General features: G+C 45.7%; 1 protein-coding gene across 3 annotated transcripts in view; it reads left to right on the top strand.

Annotated features, from left to right (window-relative positions):
* LOC126519159 (phospholipid-transporting ATPase ABCA3-like) overlaps positions 1-27,586 on the top strand; it is a 122,739-nt gene that overhangs the window by 44,703 nt on the left and 50,450 nt on the right. For 2 of the 3 annotated variants that reach the window (XM_055065102.1, XM_050168772.2), the window contains exons 12-16: positions 4,488-4,643; positions 5,288-5,498; positions 6,489-6,738; positions 16,942-17,033; positions 20,515-20,950. In XM_055065102.1, coding sequence (XP_054921077.1) covers positions 4,488-4,643; positions 5,288-5,498; positions 6,489-6,738; positions 16,942-17,033; positions 20,515-20,950 — 1,145 coding nt within the window. The remainder of the gene's footprint in view (positions 1-4,487; positions 4,644-5,287; positions 5,499-6,488; positions 6,739-16,941; positions 17,034-20,514; positions 20,951-27,586) is intronic. The other variant, XM_055065103.1, reaches the window with a different exon arrangement.

The following is a 27,586-nucleotide window of genomic DNA, read 5'->3' as shown; positions in this document are numbered from 1 at the left end:
TCAAGGCGAGGTCGAATGCACAAAAACTTACTTTCTTGTTTTTGTGGACGAGTGCCACAAGTCACTCACGCTGCAGAATGTTTTGATAAACATTGCAACGTGAACCCTAAAAACCCACGTCGCCTGACCTCAAAACCACGGTGTGCCTCGTGTGCATCGAAGTGCTTGTTGTGTGTTCTTATTCCAGATAAAGTAAGCATTGATGCAACGTGGAAGCAAACCAGCCTATATTTGCAGTGCCACTGTCAGCACACTTGTACTGCGAATTGCATGTCAACCGTCCCGGCCGCGTGTCTGCTGCAATACCCGTTTAAATGGCCGATCATCATATACATGTATTGGCAATGAGTCAACCGAGCAGGTGCTGTTAGATTTGAAAGTAGCTTTTAGCTTGAAGAATGCCCAAGTTCATTACCCACTAATGTGTCCCTGCAAGTAAGAATAAATTCATTCAGCGTGGACTGTGGGCCTGCATGTGCAGTCAATGACCGATTTTTAAGAGGGGGCGATTTTTCGGACATGGCCGATAATTCAGACGCCTTCGCGGCACCGCCACGTGCCCTTGGATTCAATCCATCAGAATGTCTGAAATTTCGGACGCAAGAAACCTTCGCCGTTCGATTTTGTGGACATGGCCGATCCGATAATTCAGACGCCTTCGCGGCACCACCACGTGCCCTTAGAGTCAATGTTTCAGAACGTCTGAAACTTTGGACGCAAAAAACCTTGGCCGTCCGATTTTCCAGACTTTTTTCCATGACCGCAGCTCCGAAATGGCATTAGTCAAAGCCACGACCGCCACCATTTCGGTTATATTGCTGCCTCGAACCAGCGTTATCGCACGGAGATCCGCTATCAGCAGCTGTAGCCGTCACCGCGGCAACGCAAGGCCTAGCTACTTCGACGTTCGCTACGAAGTTTCTTGCCGTTCGGTGCTGCCATTTTTATTGAAACAATTTGCTGCTTTTAGCAGTGGTGCCGACTCCGCCTTTGTAAGCCTCGCCAATGGCTCGAAGCTTGGAAAGCACAAGTTGCATAATGCCGGTTCCCAAAAGTCATCTTCGCCTTAGTACAGTAACGTTACGCAGTGAAGCAAAAGCGAAAGTATTACAGTGAAGCATCGCAAGCGTGGGAAGGGGCAATTGTCATGAGACATGTTACGTATTCCGTAATTATACACACATGCACCCACCGTCTCCTGTCACAGTACGAGCACCGATATGCCTAACAAATGTACTGGCAAGCCTTTCGAGCTATTTCGGACGTGCCTGTGGCGATTGGGGGCTTTCGGGGCAGTAAAACGCATGCATTCATTTTTTCGGACTGCCAGATTTTTCTGACGTTCTCGTGGCCCCCGGGGGTCCGAGAAATCGGACGTTGACTGTAGTCTTTTTCAGAAGGGTGGATGTGCTGTACAGTTCCGTTAAATGCAAGCTGTATGTGAAAATTGGTCCAAGGGGGGAGGGTTGATGATAGATTCGTTTTGGCTGCTTGCAAAAACAAAAAATGCCGTTTGTAGAAATTCTACAAGACAAACCCAGTGGTGTTGACATCTCCAGTTTGGCATCTCATGCCCGGAGTCACGCAGTGAAATTATAGTGTCATCCATGCTTTTTTGAAGAACGTATGTTTGACTGGGAGGCCTTTTGCATTCTTGATGCAGTGTGGCAATCCCCTTTCTGATAATGAATGGCTGCAGGTAGTATGGTTCACTGCACGAAATTAGTTTTTGCTGTTATAATGCTTCACTGTATAACACGGCTGTCTTGCGGTGAAGCTTACTAAAGCGAGTTTGACATTATGGAGCACGAATAGGACACTTGCTCTGCAAGCCATCCATCATACCTACCAAGTTTTACAATTTCATCTTAAAGTGTGAGATTTCCACACATTTTTATGAGTACTGTATTAACACCTATATTTTTACAATTTTCTATCTTCTGTATTCAAAATTTGTGAATGCATTGAGCATTAGTTTATGGGATCACTATATTTGCTGCAGGTCGTCTGTTTGAGGTGCCATGCTGGCAACACTGAATGCGTTGGTTTGTATTCAAAGCCAATGATCATTTCCGGAAGTATAGGTGATCACCTTTGCTAACCGCTTCCCAGTGTTGCTGCCGCTTGAAAAGGGGCAAAGTATAGATTCTGCTCTGGACAGCATTCAAGCCGAGTTCAGCAGTCTTCAGTTAAAAGACCTACCTCCTGAAGTAATGTCTAGGGAGTCGATTGAGGAGCACCAGAGTGCATTTTCTGACTTTCGAGTAGTGGATGGTCGTTTTAAGTTTGCCAAACTTACAAAAGTTGTGTTGGGTGTCCAGACACTCCTGCACAGCAGTGCAAAGTGTGACAGAATTTTTTAGCAAGGTTAAAATGGCACTCACCCTGTTCCGCAATGCCTTCATGTCAGAAAAAACCATGAAGCTGTTGCTAGTCGCAAGGTGTGCTAAGCTTCATTCAGGGAAGTGCCACGAAGAGGTGTTCGACAAGGACTTTCTCAGAAAGTCTGAAGCGGCAACAGCTGTAGAGTTTGCCCAGCCTTTAACATCTAAGGTGTAATGAGTTCGTTGTGCCGCTGTTGTGACATGCTTGTTGTGCATTTCACCTAACCAAGAGTGTCTGACCAATAAAATGGTCTTTTAGTATTTCTTTACCCAATTGTATTTTTTAGCATCTTTTGTAGTATCTTAAGCGATGTGGGCTTGTTAGGTATGCCTCCACAGCTTTAGAAGCATACTTTGCTGCTGCCCTTCAGATTCAGTTTGACAGCATCTGCCTAAACAGTGCTTTCTTCAGTGGCATAAATACTTGTGCTGAACTGAGTAACGTTTGCAGATCCATTCAGAGAAGTGCACTTGTAGGGGCACAGTGCGTCGCAGCGTTCAGTATATAGAATCTTGCAGTGTGGGATGGTAGACTAATAGAACTTCTTCTTGGGCAAGTTTGTGTTGATTTTAGGGTGCTAAAAAGACATGGAAGGAAGAAACACGCAGACACACAGAACAGGATGATATGCGCATACTAGAGTGCTACGCTTTTACATAGTATTTCCTAGGGGATGTCACAAAGGTTCTATATAGGCAATAATTTGATATATCCGAGTTTTATATGTCCGTGATTGACTGTATCTCATATTATAATCAGTTCTTGAGATTTTTACTATATCTATGTTGCCTAGGACAATGTAGTTTTTTTCTTCTTTATTTCTAATAAATGCAGATTTATTAACATTGTTTTTAGTGTCACAAATTTTGCAGCTGGGTCTAACAATCTGGACCCATTGTACAAGATTGTACGCAACACTCGTACAGTCGGTTCTTGAACCATGGCAAGTATGAATCTGTAAAGGTTAGCAAAGATACTTGCATTATTGAAAAATTGTAGTCCCTTATCAGTGAATCAGGGAACTTGGTGCGGACTTACAAAAAGTTACTTCCCCTTAAATTTCGTGTCATTTATAGTCAGGAATGTGGCCCTATCATTACTTGCACTTTTACTGTTTCTAGTGTAGAACTTCTTGTTTGGCCAGTTCGTGTGCTTCTTGCGCGTTAAGTTTAGCGTGACACAATCACCACCAAGACATACAATGAGCACTAGTGCACAACTGCTTATTTTTCATTACACAGATCCTGAATGTAAGCTGGGCACAGGAGCAACTTGCTTCTTAATTTCCCTTCATTTTAAGGCATTCACTATGTCACATGTACAGTGTGGTCCATTATTAAAGAGAACAGTTAGTAAAGGGCCAAAGGTAAATAAAGGAGATAGGAGAATAAAGGAGAAATAAAGATAGAGGGCCTTATAGGAAGTGTCAGGCAGGCACCTATACATACATAGTCATCCAGGCCTTTATGGTATATCGGGCTGTACTAATCGATGATGGAGTGCTGAACAGGTGTTCTCTTTTGGAGTGGGTTGGGTTTTACACAGATATGAATGTAGCATTGCGCCAATGCATCTCATTTAGTCCCCAACATTTTTGTGTAGCGATTGCATTTGGCTAAACTTCAGGCGTAAACTTTCTTACCGATGCCAGCCATACTGGTACACCAGTACCTATTCTTTTTTGTTAATGATTTCGGCTTATTTCTTTCATTCTGGTCTGGCATTGCATTTGTGCTTGATGTTCGTCTGCCGGAGTGACTCAGTGGCTATGGCATTCCGCTGCTGAGTGCAAGATCATGGATTCGATTCCCAGCCATGCCGGCTGCATTTCGATAGGGCGGAATGCAAAAAAAAACAAAAAAAAAACATGTGTACCATGCTTTGGGTGCACATTAAAGAATTCCAGGTTGTCAAAATAAATTCAGAAACCCCACTGTGGCGTCCATCATAGTAGTTGCGTTGCTTAGGATGTTACTTCCAATCAGTCCATCAAGCAATCGGTGTTTGATGTTCTTACTCTTGCAAAAATAAGCCACCTTTGCATGTTAGCCTCGTAGGTCTGCGACCTTTGGCAACGTGGTCATTTCTCACTTGACTTGTAGCTCAAGGAAAGCCCAGAAGTGAGCTGGAAGGCGCACGTGAACGACGTCCTCACCAGTGTCGACTTGACCGAGAAACGTTCAGCGTTGGCGAAGGATCTCTCGGGTGGCATGAAGCGCAAGCTCTCCCTCGGCAATTCCATGATTGGAGATTCCAAGGTGAGGCCACGCCGGAGCTGTTTTTGTTGTGCCATCTCTGGTTGCATTCCTAACTGTTGGGGTGCTGACTGCTGTCCCATACCATAAGCAATGGCTGTGTAATCAGCCCCTCTCATGATGCAAACAAATAGCAAATTCAAAAGAAGCTTGTTGGGGCACGCTATAACACAAGTGATGTGAGCATCTCGAATTGGAAAGAAAGAAATTGACAAAAAAGTGTGGGGCAGGACTGGCCCGTACACCTCCACGCACAGCTGACATGAGACAGCTTAATACACAGAAGCAGGGGCAAGCTCGTGTAGCGTCTTCAAAATTTCGAAACCCTATAATTAAGTTCTTTTTGGTTGACAGGCGTGCTCAAAGATAAGAAGTGGCTTAATAAGCATAAAAAGAATAGATGCTGCTAGGTGAGCTTTGCAAAGGAGCTGCAAAAATCCCTTGTTAATGCTTAGTTGTGCCCATTTTTTTTTTTTTTTAGTAATGTATTGTCTCTGTTTTGGTTGTGACCTATCGAGCAAGACTGCAGCAGTGCCCAGCAGTCATAGTCATGACAATCTGAGGGGGGCAGGTTTGCAAAGAAAGCTTCGCTTTAGAAATGCTGTAAGACTCTTGTCCTCACTCGTGGCCTTTGGGTCCGCTTGCAGATCCTGATTTTAGACGAGCCGACAGCGGGCATGGACCCACAGGCACGTCGCGCGGTCTGGACGCTGCTGCAGAACCTGCGCAGGAGCAAGACGATCCTGCTGACCACTCACTACATGGAGGAGGCTGACGCGTTGGGCGATCGCATCGCGTTCGTGGCCCACGGCAGGTTGCAGTGCTGCGGTTCCCCACTGTTCCTCAAGAAGCGATACGGTTGGTTTGGTTCCCCCACTTTGCACCAACGGCTGCTTGCTGAATCGAAACAAGCACTCGTCAGAAAGAAATCAACAGTAAAAAATGATGTTTCGTGGTCGCTATGGATTCCTTGTTCACGATCTTGTGAGCAACTAGCATAAGGACCCCGAGCCCTATGCCCCAGTCACACAGGTGAAGTTAATGCCAGGAATCGTGTAGAGCCTTCCTGTTAAGTTTCTTTTAATGCTATTACACGAAAGTTGCATCTGTGCATGCATTTTCAGTGACATTAAGCATCACAATGAAAGTTAGCTGCAGTGTACACAGGAAGTTTGTTTGCCAGTCATATTGTCATCAGAAAAACTTTCTGGTGACAGCAGCTGTCCCCCACCCCCAACACGAAATGGTGGTACGATGATTGTTATTAGCTGTGGAAGAAAAATTTTTTTTTCACAGTACTGCTAGCTCCTCTATAGTCTGAACCTGACAGAAGTGCAATCTGGGCAAAACATTCACGAGTTGCCATGTATTTCATGTGGACCTTGTTGTATGCTCTTAACTCACGCCATTCTCAATGTTGCAGCATTTCGTAAAAAGTCTAATTACAGTCCGTGCTAGAGCAGTCAGTGCAAGAGCAGTCTGTGCATGAGCAGTCGGTGTAAGAGCAGCGGAGGTTGGGGTCACCTAACTATTTATTGAGTGGCATGTTTGCTGAAGGTCTTCCATAATAAAAGCTTTATTTCCACCAATTGCCTTAGTACACGGAATCTGCATGATTTCCTTTCTGTACTTCAAGTCCTCTCTCCATCCTTGTTTAGCGTTACAGCTATTACCCCTATAATTTCCTTTCACATTGCTCATTGCACTGCATCCATTTTTTTTTTTCAACCTTTCTTCATGTTAGCCTCTGAGTTTCAGAAGGTAGCAAAAATGCCCTAAGGAATATTGAAAGGAGGATACTGGCGCAATGAAAAGTGCATTGAAAGCAGGTTTTGCCTTCTCTTTCAGGAACGGGCTACCGCATGAGAATTGCCAAAGGAAGTGGCTGCCGTCTCGGTGTTGTGACGGAAAAGGTCACTTCAGCCATTCCAGCAGCCCAGCTTACTTCGGACATTGGCCATGAAGCTATGTTCAACCTCGGCTTCCCACCAGCATCCGATGTCATCCCGCTTCTGAAGAACCTTGAAGGAAACAAGGAGAACCTCGGCATCGTTAGCCTTGGAATATCGGTCACAACCATGGAGGACGTGTTCATCAGGTACTCTTTCAGGTCTTCAAATTTTCAAAATGCCGCAATGGCTATTTAACACTTGAGGCAACCTTGCAGCTGTAGCACAAAGAATGCAGCATTCTCTTGCTCAGCATGAGGTCAAGGGTTTGATTCCCACAGTTTGGTGCTCACATTTTAATGGAAGCGCAGAACCAAAGCCACTTGTGTACTGTACATTTGGTATACATTAAAGGACGAGAAAAATAAGTGGAGTTGCATTAGTAGATTACTATGCTTCTGTGAATATCAATTTTATGGTTAAAAAGTCGAAGGGAATACTGCAGAATGCCATGGATAAGCTCCTCACTGTTTTTTTTTTTTTCCAGCTACTACATTGCGTTTTCGAAGTCCCGACCTAAAGCCCATTGACACCTATGTATTCGTTCCCATTTGATATGTTGCCATTCTGTAATGTTCTTGCATGTTACGTTGCATTCCAGTGCAGCAGTCTCGTAAAGGTGGTACAGAAGCAAATGCAAAAGTACGAAATGCGAGACATATGCAGTCGCCAGCCCCGATAAGCGTGTTGTGGCGTGGTTGTGTTTGCAGGCTTGCCAAAATCAGCTTTGACTCAATACAGACATGTTATGCGGTGAAGCATATTAGGAGTGGATAGGGGCCACTGTTAGGGAACAGCACGTTACAGACAGTACTGTGGCAATTTACCACCTTCCCCCGCAGGGGCGTCTGCGTCAGCAGGCGTTTGGTGTGTTGCGACACCACGGACCCGAGCACACGAGGGTTGGACCCTCCCGCGTGTAGCCGTGCGCGGCTTAGCCGTGTCCGGGGAAAGGGGGATCCTGGGGGTTGAGCCGATGCCGGGTGTCCGGACCTTTAGGGCCCCCCGGCGGAGGCAACACACCTCTTTGGCCTCTGCTTCACGTAGACGGCACCCCCGGACTGACCCACCCGGGGGAAATCGGTAGTTGCCTTTTCCTGTCTCTCTCTCCCTACAACCTTCGTCTTTTTCTTACTTTCCACCTTTCCTGTCTCCTTCTCATTTCTTTATTACTTCCGACCTTCCTGGCAGCAAGGGTTAACCTTGTGTGAGTAACCAACCTTGGTTATGCCATATTGGGTTATAGTGGCAACGTACAGCTGGCGTTTGCAGGCCCTGTTTTTCAGGCCCTGCAACGTCCCCTTGTTGGACTCCATGGTGGGTGGCTGGCGTTGCTGCCGAAAACTACACGTCCACACATGGCTACTTCCTTCCCTCCACTACTTGATCGCCCTCAGAAAAGAGGGCGCACCAATGAAGTCTTCCAATTTTTTGGCCGCCAAAAAGAATCCTTCCCGCGCTTCCATGTTATCCATTCTGCAAAACCAGATAAACCAGTAAGAACTATCTCACCCTTCCTTGTCTCGAAGTCATTGACTGAAGCCTTTGGTCCTGGATATAAGGCGTCGAGGATGGCAAGCGGGGATCTCCTCTTGGAGCTCCACAATCAAAAACAATATGAAAAATTGTCAACACTAGTGTCATTTGGGGAAACCCAAATAATTATAACCCCGCACCGCACGATGAACACCACCCGTGGTGTTGTCTCTGACGATGACTTGATGGAGCTCACTGAGGCTGAACTCTTGGAGGGCTTCAGTGACCAGAATGTAATAAATGTTAAACGAATTAAGATGAGGCGAGATGGAAAAGAGATCAAGACGAAACACCTGATACTCACCTTCGGCTCAAGTGTCCTTCCCGAGTCTATCGAAGCCGGTTATATCAAACTTCGTGTTCGGCCATACGTTCCCAATCCTCTCAGATGCTTTAAGTGCCAACGTTTCGGCCACAGTTCACAGAACTGTCGAGGCCGGCTGACTTGTGCCAAGTGCAGTGACAAAGAACATTCTTCCGAAACGTGCCAGAACACTCCACATTGTGTTAACTGTGATGGCGAGCACGCCGCGTACTCGCGGTCGTGCCCTGCCTGGAAAAAAGAAAAGGAAATCGTTACAATCAAAGTCAAAGAAAACATAACTTTCAAGGAGGCACGGAGGCGGGTATCATACCTGCCCAAGAAAACCTTTGCCGTTGTGGCGCGTCAGGGGGCAGCGTCACAACGGCCTCCGGCGGCTGTCCGGCTCACAAGCAGTGAGTCGCCAGTCACGCCATCTGCCCCCACGGTGGTTGCAGCTAGCGCTGCTCCGCCAACAGAGCAGACGGAGCCATCGACCCCGAAGGTGGGCGCAGCCGAGGCTGCCCCAACCTCCGAGGCCCCCTCCAGCGCTGGCAGCGGCCAGCGCAGCCAAATCCCTCTGGGAGCCCCATCGACCTCCGGGCTGGTGGGCGCAGGGGTCTTGCCCTCCAAGGCGGGACTCCCTCTGAAAACTTCCCGCTCGCAAGAGCACGTGTCCGGCGCCTCACAAGAGGCAATGGACACCACACCTATCCTCAAGGCGCACCAGGCGCCTAAGGAGCGTCGAGAATCACTCGAACGCTTCAAAAAGAACAAAACACCTATTACAGGGCCTCGAAAGGGCTCTGTAATATAAGGCATCTTTCCGTTTCCGTAAACACAGCACCAATTTACCTTAAACATGGATACACAAATCATTCAATGGAACATCAGAGGTCTCCTTAGAAACCTTGATGATTTGCAAGAACTCATCCACAAACATAATCCAAAAGTGCTGTGCTTACAGGAAACACACTTAAAATCTAAACACACAAACTTTCTCCGTACGTATGTTACGTTTCGCAAAGATCGCGATGATGCCGTCGCATCATCGGGTGGTGTCGCGATTCTTACTCACACAGTCGAACCCCGCTACAACGAACGTCGCTTCAACGAAATTTTCGCTTCAACGAAATATTTCCAATTCCCCGTCAGCTCGCTATACAAAGTAATGGAACAAATTTCTCATCACAACGAACCATTTTTGGGGCGCGTTTCCGCTTCAACGAAATTTTTGCTATGCGAAGCTCGATTTAAAAATATATCTTACAATAAAACAAGCATATCGCCGCCCATCTATGTACTTCCATAGGCCCACGCTGCTTTGTTTCGCTAAACATTCGCTGGACCAAACTAATCCACTCACTGAAACGCACATGATCACCGCCATAGCTTGGTGTTGATGACTATCGGGCTGGCTGCCTTGCGACAAGGCGCGGGGGCAAGCTCCCGTTTTCTTCCAATCCAATTCAGAGCCGCAACCAATCCGTTGCCAAAGGACGCAGCAGCCTGGCAACAGCAGCGCGTTTGCCCTAGTTTTTTTCACTCGTGCTTGTGCTGCTAGTGCGCTGTAATGAATGCGAGCATGGCGACTTCATCTAGAAAGCGGAAGTTCCTCTCGCTTGAAGAGAAGGCACGGATTATCAGCGCGGCATCCAGTGGCAGGAAAAAGGGAGATGTTGCAGCGGACTTCGGCATCTCACAGAGCACGCTGTCAACGATCTTGAAGTCGAAAGACGCGATAGCGCAAGCTCTTTCTTCGGGGACATCCGCGAAGCGGAAAAAGCTGACGCAAGCGGCTCATGAGGACCTTGAGAAGGCTCTGTACACGTGGTTCCTCGACGTGCGCGCAAAGAAGATGCCGGTCAGCGGAAACATGTTGCAGCAAAAGGCACTTGGCTATGCCTGTATGCTGGGCATCAATGATTTCAAAGCCAGCTCAGGGTGGCTGACCCGTTTTAAGGCCAGGCATGAAATCGTCGCTAAAGTGCTGTGTGGGGAGTCGGCCTCATCAGACGCCGACGCTGCATCTGCTTGGGCATCAGCTACTGTGCCGGAATTAATGGAGAAATATGCCACATCAGACATATACAATGCCGATGAAACGGGACTTTTCTTCGAGCTCCTCCCCTCCAAGACGCTTCACATGAAGGGCCAGCCATGCAGCGGAGGGAAGCATAGCAAAAAGCGTGTGACTGTGCTCCTGTGCTGCAACATGGACGGGTCTGACAAGCGCTGCCCACTGGTGATAGGCAAAAGTGCGAAGCCGCGGTGCTTCAAAGGTGGCAAGAGCCTGCCCGTCAAATATGTTGCCAATAAGAAGTCTTGGATGACACGGGCCGTTTTCAAAGAGTGGCTAACCGCTTTCGACCGTGACATGACGGCAAAGAAACGTAAGGTTTGTTTGCTCATCGACAATTGCTCAGCGCATAACGTTGAAGACGTTCAGCTTCAAAGCGTGGAAGTAAGATTCTTCCCGCCGAATTGCACGGCTTTAATCCAGCCGCTGGATCAAGGTATCATCAATAGCGTTAAAAGCGCTTATCGACAGCGACTGATTCAGCGGCTGGTGTTAAACATCGACACCGGTCGGGCAATCGAAGTGGATTTGTACATGGCTGTACAGATGGTCTCAGCAGCGTGGACGGCAACCAGTCGCAGTATCATCTACAACTGTTTTGTGCACGCCGGCTTTCACTCCGATGCTCAACTGGCAGCGAACTCCACGTCGGACGAGGAAGGCTGCAGTACAATTGCTCCACCCTCCACAGAGGCCAATGCGGCATGGGCAGCCCTTCAGGACTCCGGAGATGTGCCGGCCGATGTTCACATCGGCGACTAGTACATCGCTGTTGACAGTGAAGTGCTAGCTCACGAGGAGCTGAGTGACGAAGCTATAATTGAGGGCGTTCGCCACAACGACGCATCATCGGATGATGACAGCGACGCGGAGGACTTAGCGCCACCACCTGCAATAAAAGTGATGGATGCTTTTGATGTGATCCGCAGATTTTTCGGTGCTCACGATGACGACGTCGCGATGCAACTGTTCACCGAGTGCGAAAGCCGCGCCACTGCACTCGTGGCAAAAAAAAAGAAGCAGAAGAAGCTGACCGACTTCTTTGGAAATAAATGATGTTTTGGGACTATGTGGTCCAACCTGACAGTGTTTTTGGGCTGTTTTCGCCTCAACGAAATTTCGCTTTAACGAAATTTTTCGCGCGCCCCGTCAGTTTCGTTGTAGCGAGGTTCAACTGTAGAAGTATTGCGTGTCAACCTCTACAGCTACAAACGCCCCTTGAAGCAGTGGCGGTTCGAGTTGTCCTACTAAACAAACTCATCACCATTTGCTCCCTTTACATACCCCCGCATTACCAACTGAACAAACATGAATTTCACTCCCTGATCGATCAATTGCCAGAACCTTATGCTCTTCTTGGCGATTTCAATGCGCACAGCTCCCTGTGGGGCGACTCTCGTATAGATGCGCGAGGTCGCCTTGTTGAGCAGTTCCTTTTTTCTTCTGGAACGTGCCTTCTCAATAAGAAAGAACCCACATATTACTCTCTTGCAAACCGATCCTTTTCGTCAATAGATCTTAGTATAGTCTCCCCGTCTGTACTGCCTGAACTTGAATGGGAAGTTACCGACAACCCTTACGGTAGCGACCACTTCCCTATACTGCTAAGATCATATAAAGAAAACGAATATCCACCATACGCTCCTAGGTGGAAGATTGAGACAGCTGATTGGGAGAAATTTCGATCTCTAACTAGTATCTCATGGGCTGACCTGTCTTCGTTAGGAATTGACGCTGCAGTCGAGTTTTTTACAGCATTCATATTAGATGTCGCATTTAAATGCATATCAGAAGTAAAAGGCTTGGCCTGCAAACGACGTGTCCCATGGTGGAACGACGATTGTAGGATCGCTCGTAAAAAACAGAACAGGGCGTGGGGGTTGCTACGCGCTTCTCCCACTGCAGAGAATCTAGTCAACTTTAAAAAAGTAAAATCCGAAGGCAGGCGAACCCGCCGACAGGCCAGACGAGAAAGTTGGCAAAAGTTCCTATCGAGTATTAACTCGTTCAGAGATGAGGCGAAAGCCTGGAACAGGGTCAATAGGATAAGAGGGCGACAAGCACATGCACTCCCTTTGGTAAACACAGAAGGCGATACCCTACAAGATCAGGCGGACTCACTTGGGGAGCACTTTGAGAGCGTGTCAAGTGCCAACCATTACTCGCAATCCTTTCTCAAATATAAACAAATAGAAGAATGTAAGCCACTCATGAGAAAATGTCAACAGAATGAACCATACAACTGTCCTTTTAGCATTGCCGAGTTGAGAGCTGCCTTGAGTGCATGCAAGAGCTCTGCACCGGGATCTGACAGGATCATGTATGAAATGATCAAAAACTTACATAAAGACACCCAAGTTACACTAGTCACACTTTTCAACACCATTTGGGCTGCGGGATACCTCCCGACTGCATGGAAAGAAGCTATAGTGATCCCGGTTTTGAAACAAGGCAAAGATCCTTCCTCAGTGGCAAGTTACCGCCCGATAGCCCTGAGAAGTTGCCTTTGTAAGGTATCTGAAAAAATGATCAATCGCCGTCTCGTGCATCTCCTAGAGTCCAGGAAAATGCTTGACCCATTTCAGTGTGGTTTTCGGGAAGGGCGATCTACAACCGATCATCTTGTGCGCATCGAAGCGAGCATTCGCGATGCATTCGTGCACAAGCAATCTTTCTTATCTGTATTTCTGGATATTGAAAAAGCGTACGACACAACCTGGCGGTACGGAATCCTGCGCGATCTTTCCGCGATAGGTATCCGCGGCAATATGTTAAATATTATAGAGAGCTACCTAGAGAACCGTACATTTCGAGTGAAAATAGGTCCTGCACTGTCGCGTACATTCATACAGGAAACTGGGGTACCCCAGGGTGGCGTACTCAGCTGCACGCTCTTTGTCGTCAAAATGAACACGCTTCGTGCATCTTTACCACCAGCTATTTTCTACTCCGTCTACGTAGACGATATACAGATAGGATTCAAATCCTGCAATCTCACTGTTTGCGAGAGACAGGTACAGCATGGTTTGAACAAGGTGTCACAGTGGGCAGAGAAAAACGGATTTAAAATCAATCCTCAAAAGAGTTCTTGTGTGCTGTTCACAAGGAAGAGAGGCCTAGTTCCGGATCCTTGCTTACAAATGTGTGGACAACAGATACCAGTAAACAAAGAGCACAAATTTCTAGGTGTCATACTTGACTACAAACTCACTTTCGTCCCCCACATTAAACATCTTAAAGAAAAGTGTCTAAAAACAATGAACATAATCAAACTTCTATCCCAGACTACGTGGGGTAGTGACAGAAAGTGCTTAATGAACCTCTATAAAAGCCTCATTCGATCACGACTAGACTATGGTGCCGTGATTTATCACTCTGCCGCCCCAAGTGCGCTAAAAATGCTAGACCCTATTCACCATCTAGGTATCCGCTTAGCCACGGGCGCTTTTAGGACAAGTCCCATTGAAAGTCTGTATGTAGAATCAAATGAGTGGTCACTCCATTTTCAAAGAACATACATCAGCCAAAGTTATTTCCTAAAAGTCCACTCTAACCCTCAACATCCATGTTTCATTACCGTTAACGATATGACATATGCTACACTCTTTCATAATCGTCCCTCAGTAAGACAGCCTTTCTCGCTACGTGTGAGGGAGCTTAGTGATCAAATGCATGTCCCACTCCTCGAGCTCTGCCTAATGCCTCCAGCCAAGCTGCTACCTCCTTGGGAGTGGCAGCTGATACAATGCGACACATCTTTCGTTCAAGTTACAAAGCACGCTTCAGACATTGAAATCCAAATGCATTTCCGGGAACTCCAACACAAACACTCCTGCACGGAGTTCTACACAGACGCATCGAAGTCGCACGACGGGGTGTCCTATGCAGCCGTCGGTCCATGCTTCTCGGAATGCGGCGTACTGCATCGGGAAACTAGTATCTTTACGGCTGAAGCCTACGCAATATTATCGACCGTGAAGCATATAAGGAAATCAAAACTCAAAAGATCAGTTATATATACAGACTCCCTAAGTGTTGTAAAGTCTTTGATATCGTTCTGTAAGCACAAAAATCCTGTTATAATTGAACTCTATTCCGTGTTATGTAAGGCATATGTATCTAACCAGCATGTGATTATTTGCTGGCTGCCTGGCCATAGGGGCATCCAGGGTAACGTTCTAGTGGACCAGATGGCCACATCAATTTCATTGAATGCAGTTAATCCTACTGCTTCAGTCCCTGTCACAGACCTGAAGCCTCTGTTAAGAAGGAAACTACGAAACCACTGGCAACGCATGTGGGACGAAGAAATAAATAATAAACTGCATGTAATAAAGCCACAATTAGGTTTCTGGCCTCCTGTAACAAAATCCCGCCGGACAGATGTCCTCTTCTGCCGTCTAAGAATAGGACACACTTTTGGAACACATAACTTTTTGCTCACGGGAAGCGAGCCTCCAACCTGTGGTAGATGCGGGGAGAGGCTGACAGTCCTCCACGTTCTACTGGAGTGTCGGGAAGCCGAATCTGAAAGAAGGAAACATTTTCTCTTAGCATACCGGCAGCACATCCCCCTTCATCCTGTTATGTTACTTGGCCCAGAACCACTCTTTGACACCAATGCAGTCTTAAGTTACCTGAAAGATGTTGTATTGCATGTTGTTAGCCCGACATGTTCGTAGCGTCTCCTCTCTTCAGAGGATGGCGCTGTGATAGTTCTCTCGTATAGCACGTGCCTCTAGGCCCTTGTGTTTCAAGGGCTCCGGCGAGGCAACAGTGCTCCAGCTATTTTTACCATCTCATATATTTTCAATTCTATGTCATTCTTTTACGATGGATTTTAATGTTCATAGTATTCGTCATTAGTCACCGCCATAATTTTATATCACGTAGATTTTATGCACTTTACAGCAACTATTTTTAGGCCACTTTACAGCCAAGTCACATCTCCATAATACATCGTCAACATCACCACTTGTCATGGCGCTCTTTGGCCACACCTGGCCCTTGCGCCATTAAACACCACATATCATCATCATCAATTTACCACCTTCCTCACTGATGCTTTCCCTGCTGTTACATTTGTTTTCCACAGACCCTTGAAAAATGTACCAACGGTGTTCTACTTTAGTAATAGTGTTGGGTAATTTTGTAGGAAATGGTTTGAATAGTTGTCGGATTCGCATAAAAACTTGATACACAACAATCAGAAGTTGACAAATCTAAAAAGCAACAATATTCTAGTAGAGGTGATAAAGATCATCTCTGGAACCTTTTTTAATGAATGCAATTGGCATTGTTTTGGGAATGTATGTCTGTGTGTCCATTGTGTCTAAAACATCTTTTAATCTCTCTTGGGTCACTGGCTAGTCTGTGGTTTAATTGGTAGAGCATCGGGCAAATGTGCTGATGCAACCGAGTTTGGAACCGACTGTCGGACCAACTTTGGTCACTGGGTTTGTGCCACTCTTCAATGAACCTCCTCCACGCCAACTTTGGTCACTGAGTAGACCATGATCTAATGGGACGTAGAGTATCGTTAGAGCAATGCAATGTAATTAAATTAATCCATTGTTATGTCAGTCAATTGGTCGATCAAACAATCAATCAGTCGTGTAAGCTGAATTGACAGCATAAAACGGAGATTTGTTTAGCTTCCTCTTGTGGCCATTTATCTGCGCTGGCATAAACAAAAGAGGCTTGACTGTTGTCTCTTGAGGTTAAATGTTAGGAGTTAGGAGTTACTTTAAGAGTTATGTGCTTGGCGCATTATAGCCTGCACGGCTGCTGCGCCATAAAAATCCCGAATTATAATAATAATAATAATAATCATCATCATCATCAAATGTTAGGAGCTCTACTCTTGCTGTTTGTTTGTAGAGCAGGAATCCAAACGAAGGAAGCACTTGGGTTGGGTCAGGGGAGAAAGAAACATAGTCGCCAGCATCCGTATCCACTTGATGCTGTGAAGCAAACTGACAGCTAAACGAAAAAGAAATTTTATCCAGATCCAATGCATACTTTGAAATCTGTGTGAAGCTTTCGTGAAGTGGTTAATCTGATTTGCCTGTTTCATTCCTGTGTCCTTGGTGTACAGGAAACTGGTGCGTATGCATGTGCTGTCACGCACCCATGCTATGCAGTTTGGCTCAAAGAGCTAAATGGCATGATAGAAGCACATACGTGCGATTGTGGCCTAATGGGTAGAGCATCAGGCTGCTGTGTTGGGTGACCGAGGTGCTATCCCACCATCGGCCATGTAATTCATTGTTTTTTTTTAAGTGTGATCTATTTGGCAAGACACCAGCAGCAGCACCCAGCAGGCCACTATCGGGAAAGTCTGGGAGAGTTAGAAAAAAAAAAAAGCTTCATCTTTAAAACTACCCAGGTACAAGAGTGCGGTGTGACTGATGCACACCGACCTGTCTCTTGCAGGGTCGGCGAGTTGGCAGACATCAGCTTCGAGACGAGCGGCGCATCGTCCAGCTCTCACAATGGCACCGATCGCATGGGCGGCCTGGTGGAAGGTGTGTGTCCACAGCTGTTAGCTGCCCTTTCCTTTGTAAAGAGGGTTACCTAAATGAGGGAGCCATGCATAAATGGTGCGTCCGGTTAAACGACTGGTCCCTTCCTGATTTCTCACAGAGCTGGCATTTCGTTGTGCGTTTCATTTAATTCAGTTTTTGGGTGTTGCACTTGTCTGCTTTGTGATAGCTTGTGAGCTGGACATGCTGAAAGCAAATGCTGTATCAGTCTAGGGTGCTCTATGCTTTTTTGTTTCATGCTGACCTGCTGCGGTAGCTTAGCCGCTATGACGTTGCACTGCTGAGCTCGAGCTCGCAGGTTGATCCCAGCCGCTGCGGCCACATTCCGATGGGGGTAGAATGCAATGATGCCCTTGTACTTAGATTTAGGGGCATGTTAAAAAACCCCAGGTGGTCGAAACTAGGCTGGAGTGCCCCACTACAGCGTACCTCATAATCAGATTGCAGTTTTGGCTCGTAAAACCCCAAAATTCAGTTTCTTGAATGTTTTATCTTCAGAAACGACTTCATTACTGCGAAAATTGTATTTGTAGGGTACTGCCCTATTCTTCCACAGTTTAGACACCCTGTGATGAACAGGGTCATTGGCATGGGCACATCCGGCCACAAAAGTTTATGGGCCACGGGATCTCGAAAACGTTCAATTTCCGAGCAGCGTGTAGCAGTAGCCAGTAAAATGGTACATGACAGTGTTACCATATTCTAGTTGAGGTCCAAAATGCAAATACTAGGCGGCAGTGTGAGGTTGCTGAGATATGCAGCTTTTTCTCAGATTTCGTGGTCCATAATATCTTGTGGCCTGATGTACATACCAAGATCTGCACTGGCAATCTCAACACTTTCCTTTTCTCCTTGATAGCTTGCTATTGACGGTTACGAATTCCTATCTTTCCACTTTCTGAGCCCTCTTGGACGGCTAGCGCCATTTATAGAGTTATTCAGGATCTATTTAGTCTCGGTTTTTGGTTGTCTTCTGCTGCACGCGGATTTTTAAGGGGCCTCCAGAGAACGAGCGGGGTCGGCACGATAAGCACTTGTACTTTCCAAGATGGCATCGGTGTCGTGCACCACTCATGAACAGAAATGTCGCATTTCTACAGGTACCAATGTGTCTGCACGCGAGTTCTTGGACTTTGGAAGCAGCACTGACGCAGAAGACAATTTCAGTTTGTCATATTTCAGGACGGAGTTTGGCTTTCTTCGCTGAACTGCTTCGTAGCTCCCATGTGTTGATACAGTGGAACCTCGTTAATTCGAAGTCCGTCGAACTGCGACAAATGATCAAATTAACAGGGCTTTCTAATGATCAAAAATGGACGAAAAACGAGAAATAAACATACGAAACGTGGCTGTATCAACACTGCACCTTTATTCGCCTGAAAAACGGTCACTTGAAGTAGTCGTCGATGCGTGACTGCTTGGCGCGGTAGTTAGCCACATTGTAGGCTGCGGCCTCCAGTCTGCTTACACTGCGCAGCAATTGTAGTCCACAACACTCCACAAAACTGCGCACAACGTTCAGCGACTCAACGACTGCAGCTAAAGCTGGTGCTCGGGCGGGCTCAACATCGCCTTCACCTTCGTTGGAAGGCCCGTTGTCACATATTTCTCCTTCCAAGTCGGCATAAGACATTTGGACATCAAGTTCTGCACTCGAATATTCTGCAAAGGTCAATCCGTTGCTCTCGTCGCCGTTTTCTTCGTCGAAGTGTGTCTTCCCGTAGGCCTCGAGGATCTTTGTCTTATTCTACAATATCGTCGAAAGGGTCGATAAAGGCACCTTGTGCTTTTCCGCCAGCTGTGTTTTGGAGCTCGTCCATTTTTCAGCCTCCTCAATTAGGCACAATTTCTGGCAGAGAGTCAGAGTTCTGTACTTCGGCATTTTCTTAACACCAACACCGCGCACGTGGTCAAGAATAACTAACAGAGCACAGAACACGTCTGGTCGCGGCACCGAACAGTCAAGACACTACGAGCAGTGCCTGCCAAAAGCTAGACAAAGAAACAGCGGAAACGGAACCAGAAAAATTTCGGCCTAGCCGCACCTGGTTGTTGCTTTGTCAACTAAAGCTAGCCTCCAAAACCGGCTGTAGCACTGTGCAGATCGCTGAGGCACAACAAAGCACCGGAAACAGAAAGTTGATTTAAAGTGCCACCTGGCTGCCACTCCGGCAACTATACTGGCCTCAGAGACTGGCATACTAATTTTTTTGTTGTGGATCATGATGGCACGGAAAAATCACGGTGGCCATGGTTTAAACTGGCGTATTATTCGGATATGGGCACGCTGGCTGTTCAAATTATCTGGCAAAATTTGCATGCAAACTGTTGGGACCGCCGAAAACCTTCGAATTACGTGGGATTTCGAATAAACCAAGTTCGAATTAGCGAGGTTTTACTGTATAACGATATCCTGCATGTTCCAAAGGTCATAGTTCTCATCTATACAGTGTTAACCTCCTTCAGTTAGAATCATTTGCCGATGGCTGTACAGGGAGTCGAGTTTAGCATGATAAGTTGGCGGAGAGTTGACCTCGGCATAGCTGTAAGGCTAGCCAATAGGGTGAACGTTTTCTTTTATGTTGCAATAAATTTTTTACATAGAAGGATAGTTTCTGGAAGCACACGTACTCTGTGTTGAAAATGTTTACTCTGAAATTTTTTCAAGGTTTTTTTGTGCAGAGCAACCATGTTATGTTTATATTGTTTATATTATGACTAATAAAAATCGGGACCCTCGGTTAACCCCCTTTCTTCTCGTTCTTTTTCTACAAAATTTTTGTTTCGAGATTTTTTTTTATTGAAATTATTTTTTATAAACACATTGTTTGTTAGAGAATTTCTACCTCTTCAACTTGATGCTGTATACACTTTAGTATCAAGCATGACCTGTGATAGGGAAAAGTATGTATTTACTAGACCCAAAAACTGCTGCTTGTGGATAAGGACTGATGGTTTCAGTCTATGAGTTTGATGGGAAATCAGCACAATTCCCAAAACTGCATTTTATTCTCAATTATTAGTGGTTGACTACAACTCATTAATCATAAATGAGGCATGGCAGCAGACATAGTATTTTCACATTGCAGCCTTAAACCTGTCCAAACTTTACATCACTTTCTTGCTTTCAGAAGCTCTGTTCGTAGTGTGAGGAACAGTTTTGGACATCTAAAGACATTATTCTCTTGTATAGCTTGACCTAATGTCAAGTCCTTTCTAAAGAGTTAAGAATAGAAATTGAGGCTAGGTGACAAGGAGTTACTCGGAGAATACAGCACGAATACAGACAGAGCTGGACGCTGGAGAAATCATTGTACCTTATTGCCAACTTCCCGTGAAAAGTCAGTACAGGTCTTCTGTTGACATTGTACTGTATGTTGGCAAGCTTTCCTTACAAGGATATGTCCTGCTCTGTCCTTGTTCGATGCTGTAATCTGCTTCTCACCGTTTGCTCTCCCCACAGCGCTTTGGAAGAAGGTTGACGAGTGCCGGTACGTTTGCGTTGCAGACGACGAATACCCAACATTCCAACGCACAAGTGGCCTACCGCTGCTTGCGCAGCAGGCCACGGCATTGTTCCGGAAGCGGTGGCATGCCACCAAGCGGCAGTACTTCCTTCCAATCCTCGCCATTGTCATCCCCGTGGTCCTCTTTTTGCTGTATACCTTGCTCGACATCCAGGACCTCGAAGCGACAACCATCAAGAAGCTCGTCTATGATGTCGGCAGTTATGCCGGTTCCACGAACGGTTTCCTCAGCAACGAAACTTCGCCGCTGGGCAGGGTGGATTTCATTGATGCGATGACTCAGCAAAGAGTGATGGTCAAGAAGGACGTGGAAGATCCCAATGACTTCCTTCTCAACGTGGCCCGGCGCAGCCTTGCAGAGTACAATGGAAAGTGAGTAATTGTTACTCAAAACTACTTGATGGGCACATTGGTCGATACTCGGAGAAGTCATTGTGGTGCAATAGGATGGTAATGAAGATCTGAAGACAGGACAGGCAGATAGGACAGCGTTGGCACTTTAGCATTCGTGCTGTCCAGTTGTCACTTCATTGTGTTTGTCTTATTTTTTGCTACAATGAGTTCCTCTAGTGAATGTTCCAGTGTACCTGTTTTTAGCTGCTACTGAACTTGTGGAGCCTCATTACAGGGTCATAAGTACTGACGAGGGTACATGCACAATCATACAACTTCCAACACTACGTCTCCCTGTTGCGTCTTCAGTGCATCCTCCTAGTGTATTCCTTGTGTATGTCCTATGTCTTTTGTGTGTGCTGCTTTGTGAGTGCTGCTTTGTGATTGCATTCGCTTCCTACATGTCCTTGCATCCTCCATTATATCTGTGCCCCATTTGTGCAGTGCTACAATGTTTTCACGATATGCGTGCCACCAAGCCTTCAATTGAAAGCATGTTTGCTACATGGCTTTTTTTTACTCTCAAACGTGGCGGTTCATTTTGAGCATAATTAAAATACAGTTTTTGTTGTTTGGGTGGCTCTTGCTAGTGTTGCTTTAGCTTTTGATGGCTGGCTTTTTGGAAAAGAAATGCTGTATCCATTGGTGCGCTGTGAACATTTTGATCTTTAAACCTTCGACATTCAAAATTTTTCTAAAGATCTAGCATTGATCAGTAGTGAGCAAATGAAGGATAGCCTCAAGCGGGAGCCAACGTTTAGGCAAGGGAACTAACTGTCTTCATTATGGCTTGTCATTGTCAGGATTTGTCTTTGTCAGGGCAGTGTCCTGACGCTGGCTAGTCCTGATGAAGGCATATTCCATTGTCACAAGGTAACTGCAGCGCGAGGCTTGCCTTGTTTGCCCACTGTAAATCACTTGAAGTCGTTATTGCCCCGGAACTGTGTCTTGTTTGGATTTCTGCATGGTTTATATTTTCTTTTGTTGATTTGGAATATACTGTGTCCCAGCTAACATTAGCCAAGCTTTCCTAAAAAAAAAAAATTTAAACGATAGGTTTGCAAATACTGAACACAGTAAAAACTCATTAATTCGACCCTTGTTAATTCAGAAGATAGAATAATTCGGACTCGTCCTTTGGTCCCGTCAGGCGTATGCATTATTTAATGCAGTGAAACTCTCGTTAATTCGGACATATTTAGCTGCACATTGGTGAATTTGGACAACTCTGAGTTCAGCGACTGCTGTAGCGGCGCAATAATGTGGCACAAAAGAGCAAAAGTGGCATTAGCGTCCACCGAAACAAAGCGACGGAGATCGCATCGCCATAGTCATCAGTAGAAGTTTTGCGTGAATTACATCAACGCCAGAACGCTGTGTGCCTATTTGTGCCTGTGAAGCCTTTATTCTTGCGTTTTTATTCTTGCCTTTATGACTGCGTAGTCGTCATCCATGATCGCGTCAATAGCGACTGCGGTCTCGTCCGCACTATTTGCAGCAAACAGTAGTTTCGTTTTCACAAGCTTTCGAGGATGAAGAGCACCGGCTACATCGAGATGGACAGCGAGCAGCATGGGTGAAAATATAGCATGGTAGTAAAAAGCCTCCTCAGATGAAGATGTGCGCCGTGGCCGCGCTGTGAAGGAAGCTGCGAGGCCTTCGCCGCTGCGAGCACTAATTGGGCACGAGATAACTGTGGCTTCCGCACTGCTTTTGTGCAAAATAGAAATGGATTGGCTCATTAATTTAGCAAATAAAAGCGTGTTGACATGGTCAGCGTTTGTTTATTTTCTTGCTACTCTCGAAAATTGGACATTTGGTTAATTCGGACATTTTTTTTTGGTCCCGTGAAATCCGAAATGACAAGGTTTTACTGTAGTAGATTTTGAATTGAATATCGAATCAAATGAAGACGAAAAGCCAAATATTGAATCGAATATTAAATTCTTCACAAAATTTAATGCTTACAAATAGGGGTGTGTGAATATGCAAAAATTTAGAATATTACCGAATACTATGCACTCTGCGCTCGTTACAACGAACCCACGTACAACAGACTTTTGGATATAACGGACCATATTTCAGCCTTAGTTTGTTTTACCTATTTTATTAATGCAATGAAGGTCGCTTTTAACGGACCGCGCTACTACGGACCATCGGCTACAGCGGACAAAATTAGCAGCAATTTATTTCAAAATCGGGCATATAAAATTTACTTTTGCTGTGTCGACACGGGCTGATAACTGACTTGTGAGGGTCAGCCTGCGGTCGGGGCTGAATATCGTGCGTGAGGGATTAAGGCGGGGCCGAATCACGCGGTCTTCTTCCGCGCGCGAGGCACGTAGAGGGGGGGGGGGGGGGGTGGGTGTGGAGGCGAGAGAGTGGCTGCTGCTTACAGCGCGGCTGCCGTATCTTGAACACGATCTGCGATGGGGACAAAGTGCTCGCCCGCGCGGGCATCATGTCTTGAAATCGATCTGTGATATGAACAAAGTGCGCGCCCGTGCAAGCCTCATCTTCAAAGTGATCTACGATGTGGAGGAAGTGTGCCCAGTGCCGGTAACTTCGTATGCTCTGTGCTTTCGACATTTCATTCGCGTTGAAGTGAGAGACAGCACTAAGGTCAATTGCTCACTGCTGCTGCCGAGCTTATCTTAATTTGCTATAGCAATCGGTGCTTCACCTTTCGGGTGACACTGCGACATTTTTTTTTTTTTACTTTGGACGTTCATCACTCCCTCTTATTTTCGAATATAGTTGTTAGACATCACAACGAATGTTTAGGATATTACGGAATTCGAATAGAATGGACGTTTTTTGTTGGATCATGAAAGTGCATTGTAATGAGAGTCGACTGTATATTTAATATTCGTATTCGATTCAAAAACTATGTATTCTATACAAATCGAATATATTGCTGGCTGTGTGGGAGACGTGTGGGAGAAACATGGTCCTTCACGTTTATTTTTACCTAATCTAAGAAAGTGTGTCTGATTTTGTACTGAACTTTGCAATTTCATGCTGCTTGCCACATTTCGCCTGTAAAACATGTTTAGCCGATGGACTTCTAAGCTCTGCAGAAAAGCCAGCTTCTCACTAGAAAAAGGCATGGATTTGCGAACAGCGAGGGCACACTCTTTTGCAGGTTCCAACCCCAATCCTGAGCTTATTGCTTGACAGCAAATGCATTGAGTGACGACTGGTACAGGGTCAAATGCCTCTGAAATTATAGGAACTCGATGCGATATAACGAGGAACAGTTTGGCGAGAACAGGCAACTAGCAGAAATTAAAATTTACACAGGTAACATGAGCCAAATACACAATATTTTCGTATAAAGGCTTAATGGTTTACTTATTTTACTTCTGACAATGTAATTACAATCTTCGAACATGTTAAATTAACCAACTTGCTAATATTAATGCATGCGCACATCGTTATCCAATATTCGTTTCGATATTTGATGCTTAGTGTTCACATTCGATTCGTATAAGAAAATTTTTATATTTGCGCACCCCTGCTCACAAATATTGGGCAAGAGAACATGGGGCTGCACGTGCTCGGGAGTCTCCTAGCTTTGCATAACAGCAATGTAGCATGCTATCAGTAACATAGGTACCTAGAAATCAAGATATGCTGTACAGTCTACTCTAATTGCGAGGTAATGTGCTTCAGCCGAAAATGTGTAAATTCTAAATATTCGTATCACCTTAATAACACTATGCTTACCCACACTTCATCATATAAGTACCTTGGTGTTGTTCTTACAGATAATCTTTCATGGGCCCCACACATCACTTCTACATGCGCGAAAGCATCACGTTCTCTTGGCTATCTACGACGCAACTTGCGAAATTCGCCGCCAAACATTCGAAAACTCGCTTTCCAAACATTCATTTTGCCACAGTTAGAATTCGCCTCCCCAATTTGGTCTCCTCATCAAAATTATCTAATACATATGACTGAAATGGTACAAAACAGAGCAGCCCGGTTCATATCCCGTAACTACAGCATAAACTCAAGCATTACACAAATTAAACTAGACCTACTGTTGCCGCCTTTAGATATCCGCCGCAACATCGCTCTTCTCTGCTTATTCCACAAATATATTTACACTAATAAACGAACCCGGTTACAACTACAAACACCCCACTCTTTTTCACGCAGATTACATAATCAGTTCAGTTTCATGCGCATATACGGTAAAACAAATGTATTTAATTCATCTGCACTACCACGTGCCATTTCTCTGGAATGACCTCCCCGATAACATAGCCTCCATATCTAATCCCGACACGTTCCGCTCTCAGTTACTCATGCTTTTCCCATTTAATTCCGTTCACGAGTAACCAATCTAGTGTATGTTATCGTGCATTTTTGCCATGTTGTATATCATTTTCACAAACGGTTTTCCTTTGCTCTGTTAACAGTAACAAGTGTTCGTGTGCCTTCAGATATTGCTTTGTATTCCTAGTGCCTTCAATATTGTGTAACACAGTAATCTTTTTATAGCACTGATCCTGTTGGAAATTTGTACTTTATACCTTTACTGTTTAATATGCCCCCCTTACTTTATGCCCTGCCATAGGGCCTGTAAGGTTCTTTTGAATAAAATAAAAATAAAATAATTAAAGGGAACACCAAATTAGTATGCCAGCAATGATTACAGCTCAGTTGTAGTGTATGGAGGTCAGGAAAATGTTTTTTTTTATCCATAGAATTTCTTTTCTACAGAAGCAAGTTCTTTTTTTTTCTCGGAAGCTAATGAATTAGTGACGTTCATTTGGACTGAATACCATTAAGGTTTTCAGTTTAATAGTGAACCTGTGCATAAACAGTTTTGCCAGTTTTTCTCCAAAATACTGTACAGTCTAGCCCGGATATAACGAAGTCGGCGGGAATCGGAAATCACTTCGCTATATCCGCTATTTCGTAATATGTGGACTATGAAAAAAAATGCAAACATGGGCATACCGATTTATTGCCGCTGAAAGAAGTGGTCCAGCGTCCCCTGAACCCGTTTCGCGAGTGCGGACTTCAGGATTGCGGCTTCCATACCATCCAACTGCGAACCAAAGATCTGGTCAAACTCCGGACTCCCGAGGTACATCCGTATCATGTCAACAGCTGCGATGGCCGCTGCGGAGGTGATCGGCTTTGGGGCAGAACTAGCATCGTCGCATTCGCTGTCGGAGGCGCTGTCCGCCAAGGTCTCTTCCATGACACTCCCTGCAACTTCTGCAGTCGTGAAGTCCTCTGTGGCAACAAGGTCTTCGTCGGCGAAAACGAAGTTCATGTGGCTTAGACCCGCAGGCACAAGCTTCAAGTCGCTAGCTGAATCCCAAAGCTGCTCCAAGCAGGCCGCCGCGGCGGCAGCATCAGCGATTGCAGCGACGCGATAGATAGAGAACCGTGATTGGCCAAGACGGCTGCTCTCCGTGATGTCATAAAAAAAAAAGAAATCGTCTTATTTCTTTTTTACATTTTTCCCCTGCGCGGCGTGCTCTACCGCTGTACGCCGTGATGCAGTTCAAGGACCGCGCAACACGAGACTAGCGTGCGTGCGATGCAGTGAAGCAACCTCTCCACGGGAGAGCAGACGACGCCACGAAAGGACGCTGTCAGCCGAATTTTGCTCTTATTCTCGCGGAAAAAATCGCCTCAAGGACGCAAAAATGTGTTGATTGACAGATTATTTTTCGGTTGCTATTGAATCTCTTCGTTATATCCACTGACGTGCTCTTATTTACTTCGTTAAAACCGGACCCAAGATGTATTGAAGATGCAAAAATGGGAATGGGAAATTGAAATCCCTTCGTTATAACCGCTATTTTGCTATAAGTGGCTTCGTTATAACCGGGCTAGACTGTATTTACTTGCGTAATGAATGCACTCAAGTAATGAACACACTCCCAAATCAGTCGTGAAAAATTGAATTTTTTTTCTCGCATAATAAACGCACCCTCAACTTTGCTATTGTGCATTCCTAGAATGAAATGGGTATGCTGTAGTTTTTCAGAGAGACTACAATCTTTGACTCTTGCACATGTGTTTAAAGCAAGTGAACTTAATATTCAACACATCCTTTCCGCCAGTGCCGGTGCAAAGGCACCTCTCAGATTTATGAGAGAGAAAAAACACAGCTGGCTCTCTGTAACATGTGCAGTTTACCTACTTTACGCTGACGTAATAGGAGAGCACGCACGCGGGATGCACGACTGGGCATGGTGCACGGGAGAGTAAGTGAAGAAGGGGCGGCCGGCACTTGATTGGCATAGGGGTCATAGTCGGGCGTCGTGTCGAATTCGCATGTCTGTGGCTCACTTTTCTGTCTGCCTTGGGTTTCGATGTGTGTGAGATGGGTCTTAAGTGGATTTATATGCCTGCTGCAGGACATATAGTTTACCTGCTCACAAAACGCAAACGCTTATCAGACATAGATAAACTTTGACATGCCGATGAGCCGACGAGGTCAAGGAAAGAGATGCACACAGCGTACTTGTCAAAACAGATGCACGCTTGGCTGCAAGGATAAGCTGGAGTGCCATCGGAGATCACTCTTCAGAGCGTGTGTTCAGTTTCTTTTCACGCGATTGTCCTAAGCATTCACAATGC

The sequence above is a fragment of the Dermacentor andersoni genome, chromosome 10 (assembly GCF_023375885.2).
Source record: "Dermacentor andersoni chromosome 10, qqDerAnde1_hic_scaffold, whole genome shotgun sequence".
Taxonomy (NCBI): Eukaryota; Metazoa; Arthropoda; class Arachnida; order Ixodida; family Ixodidae; genus Dermacentor; species Dermacentor andersoni.
Note: the sequence above shows the minus strand (reverse complement) of the source record. Positions and strands in the feature narration are given on the sequence as shown.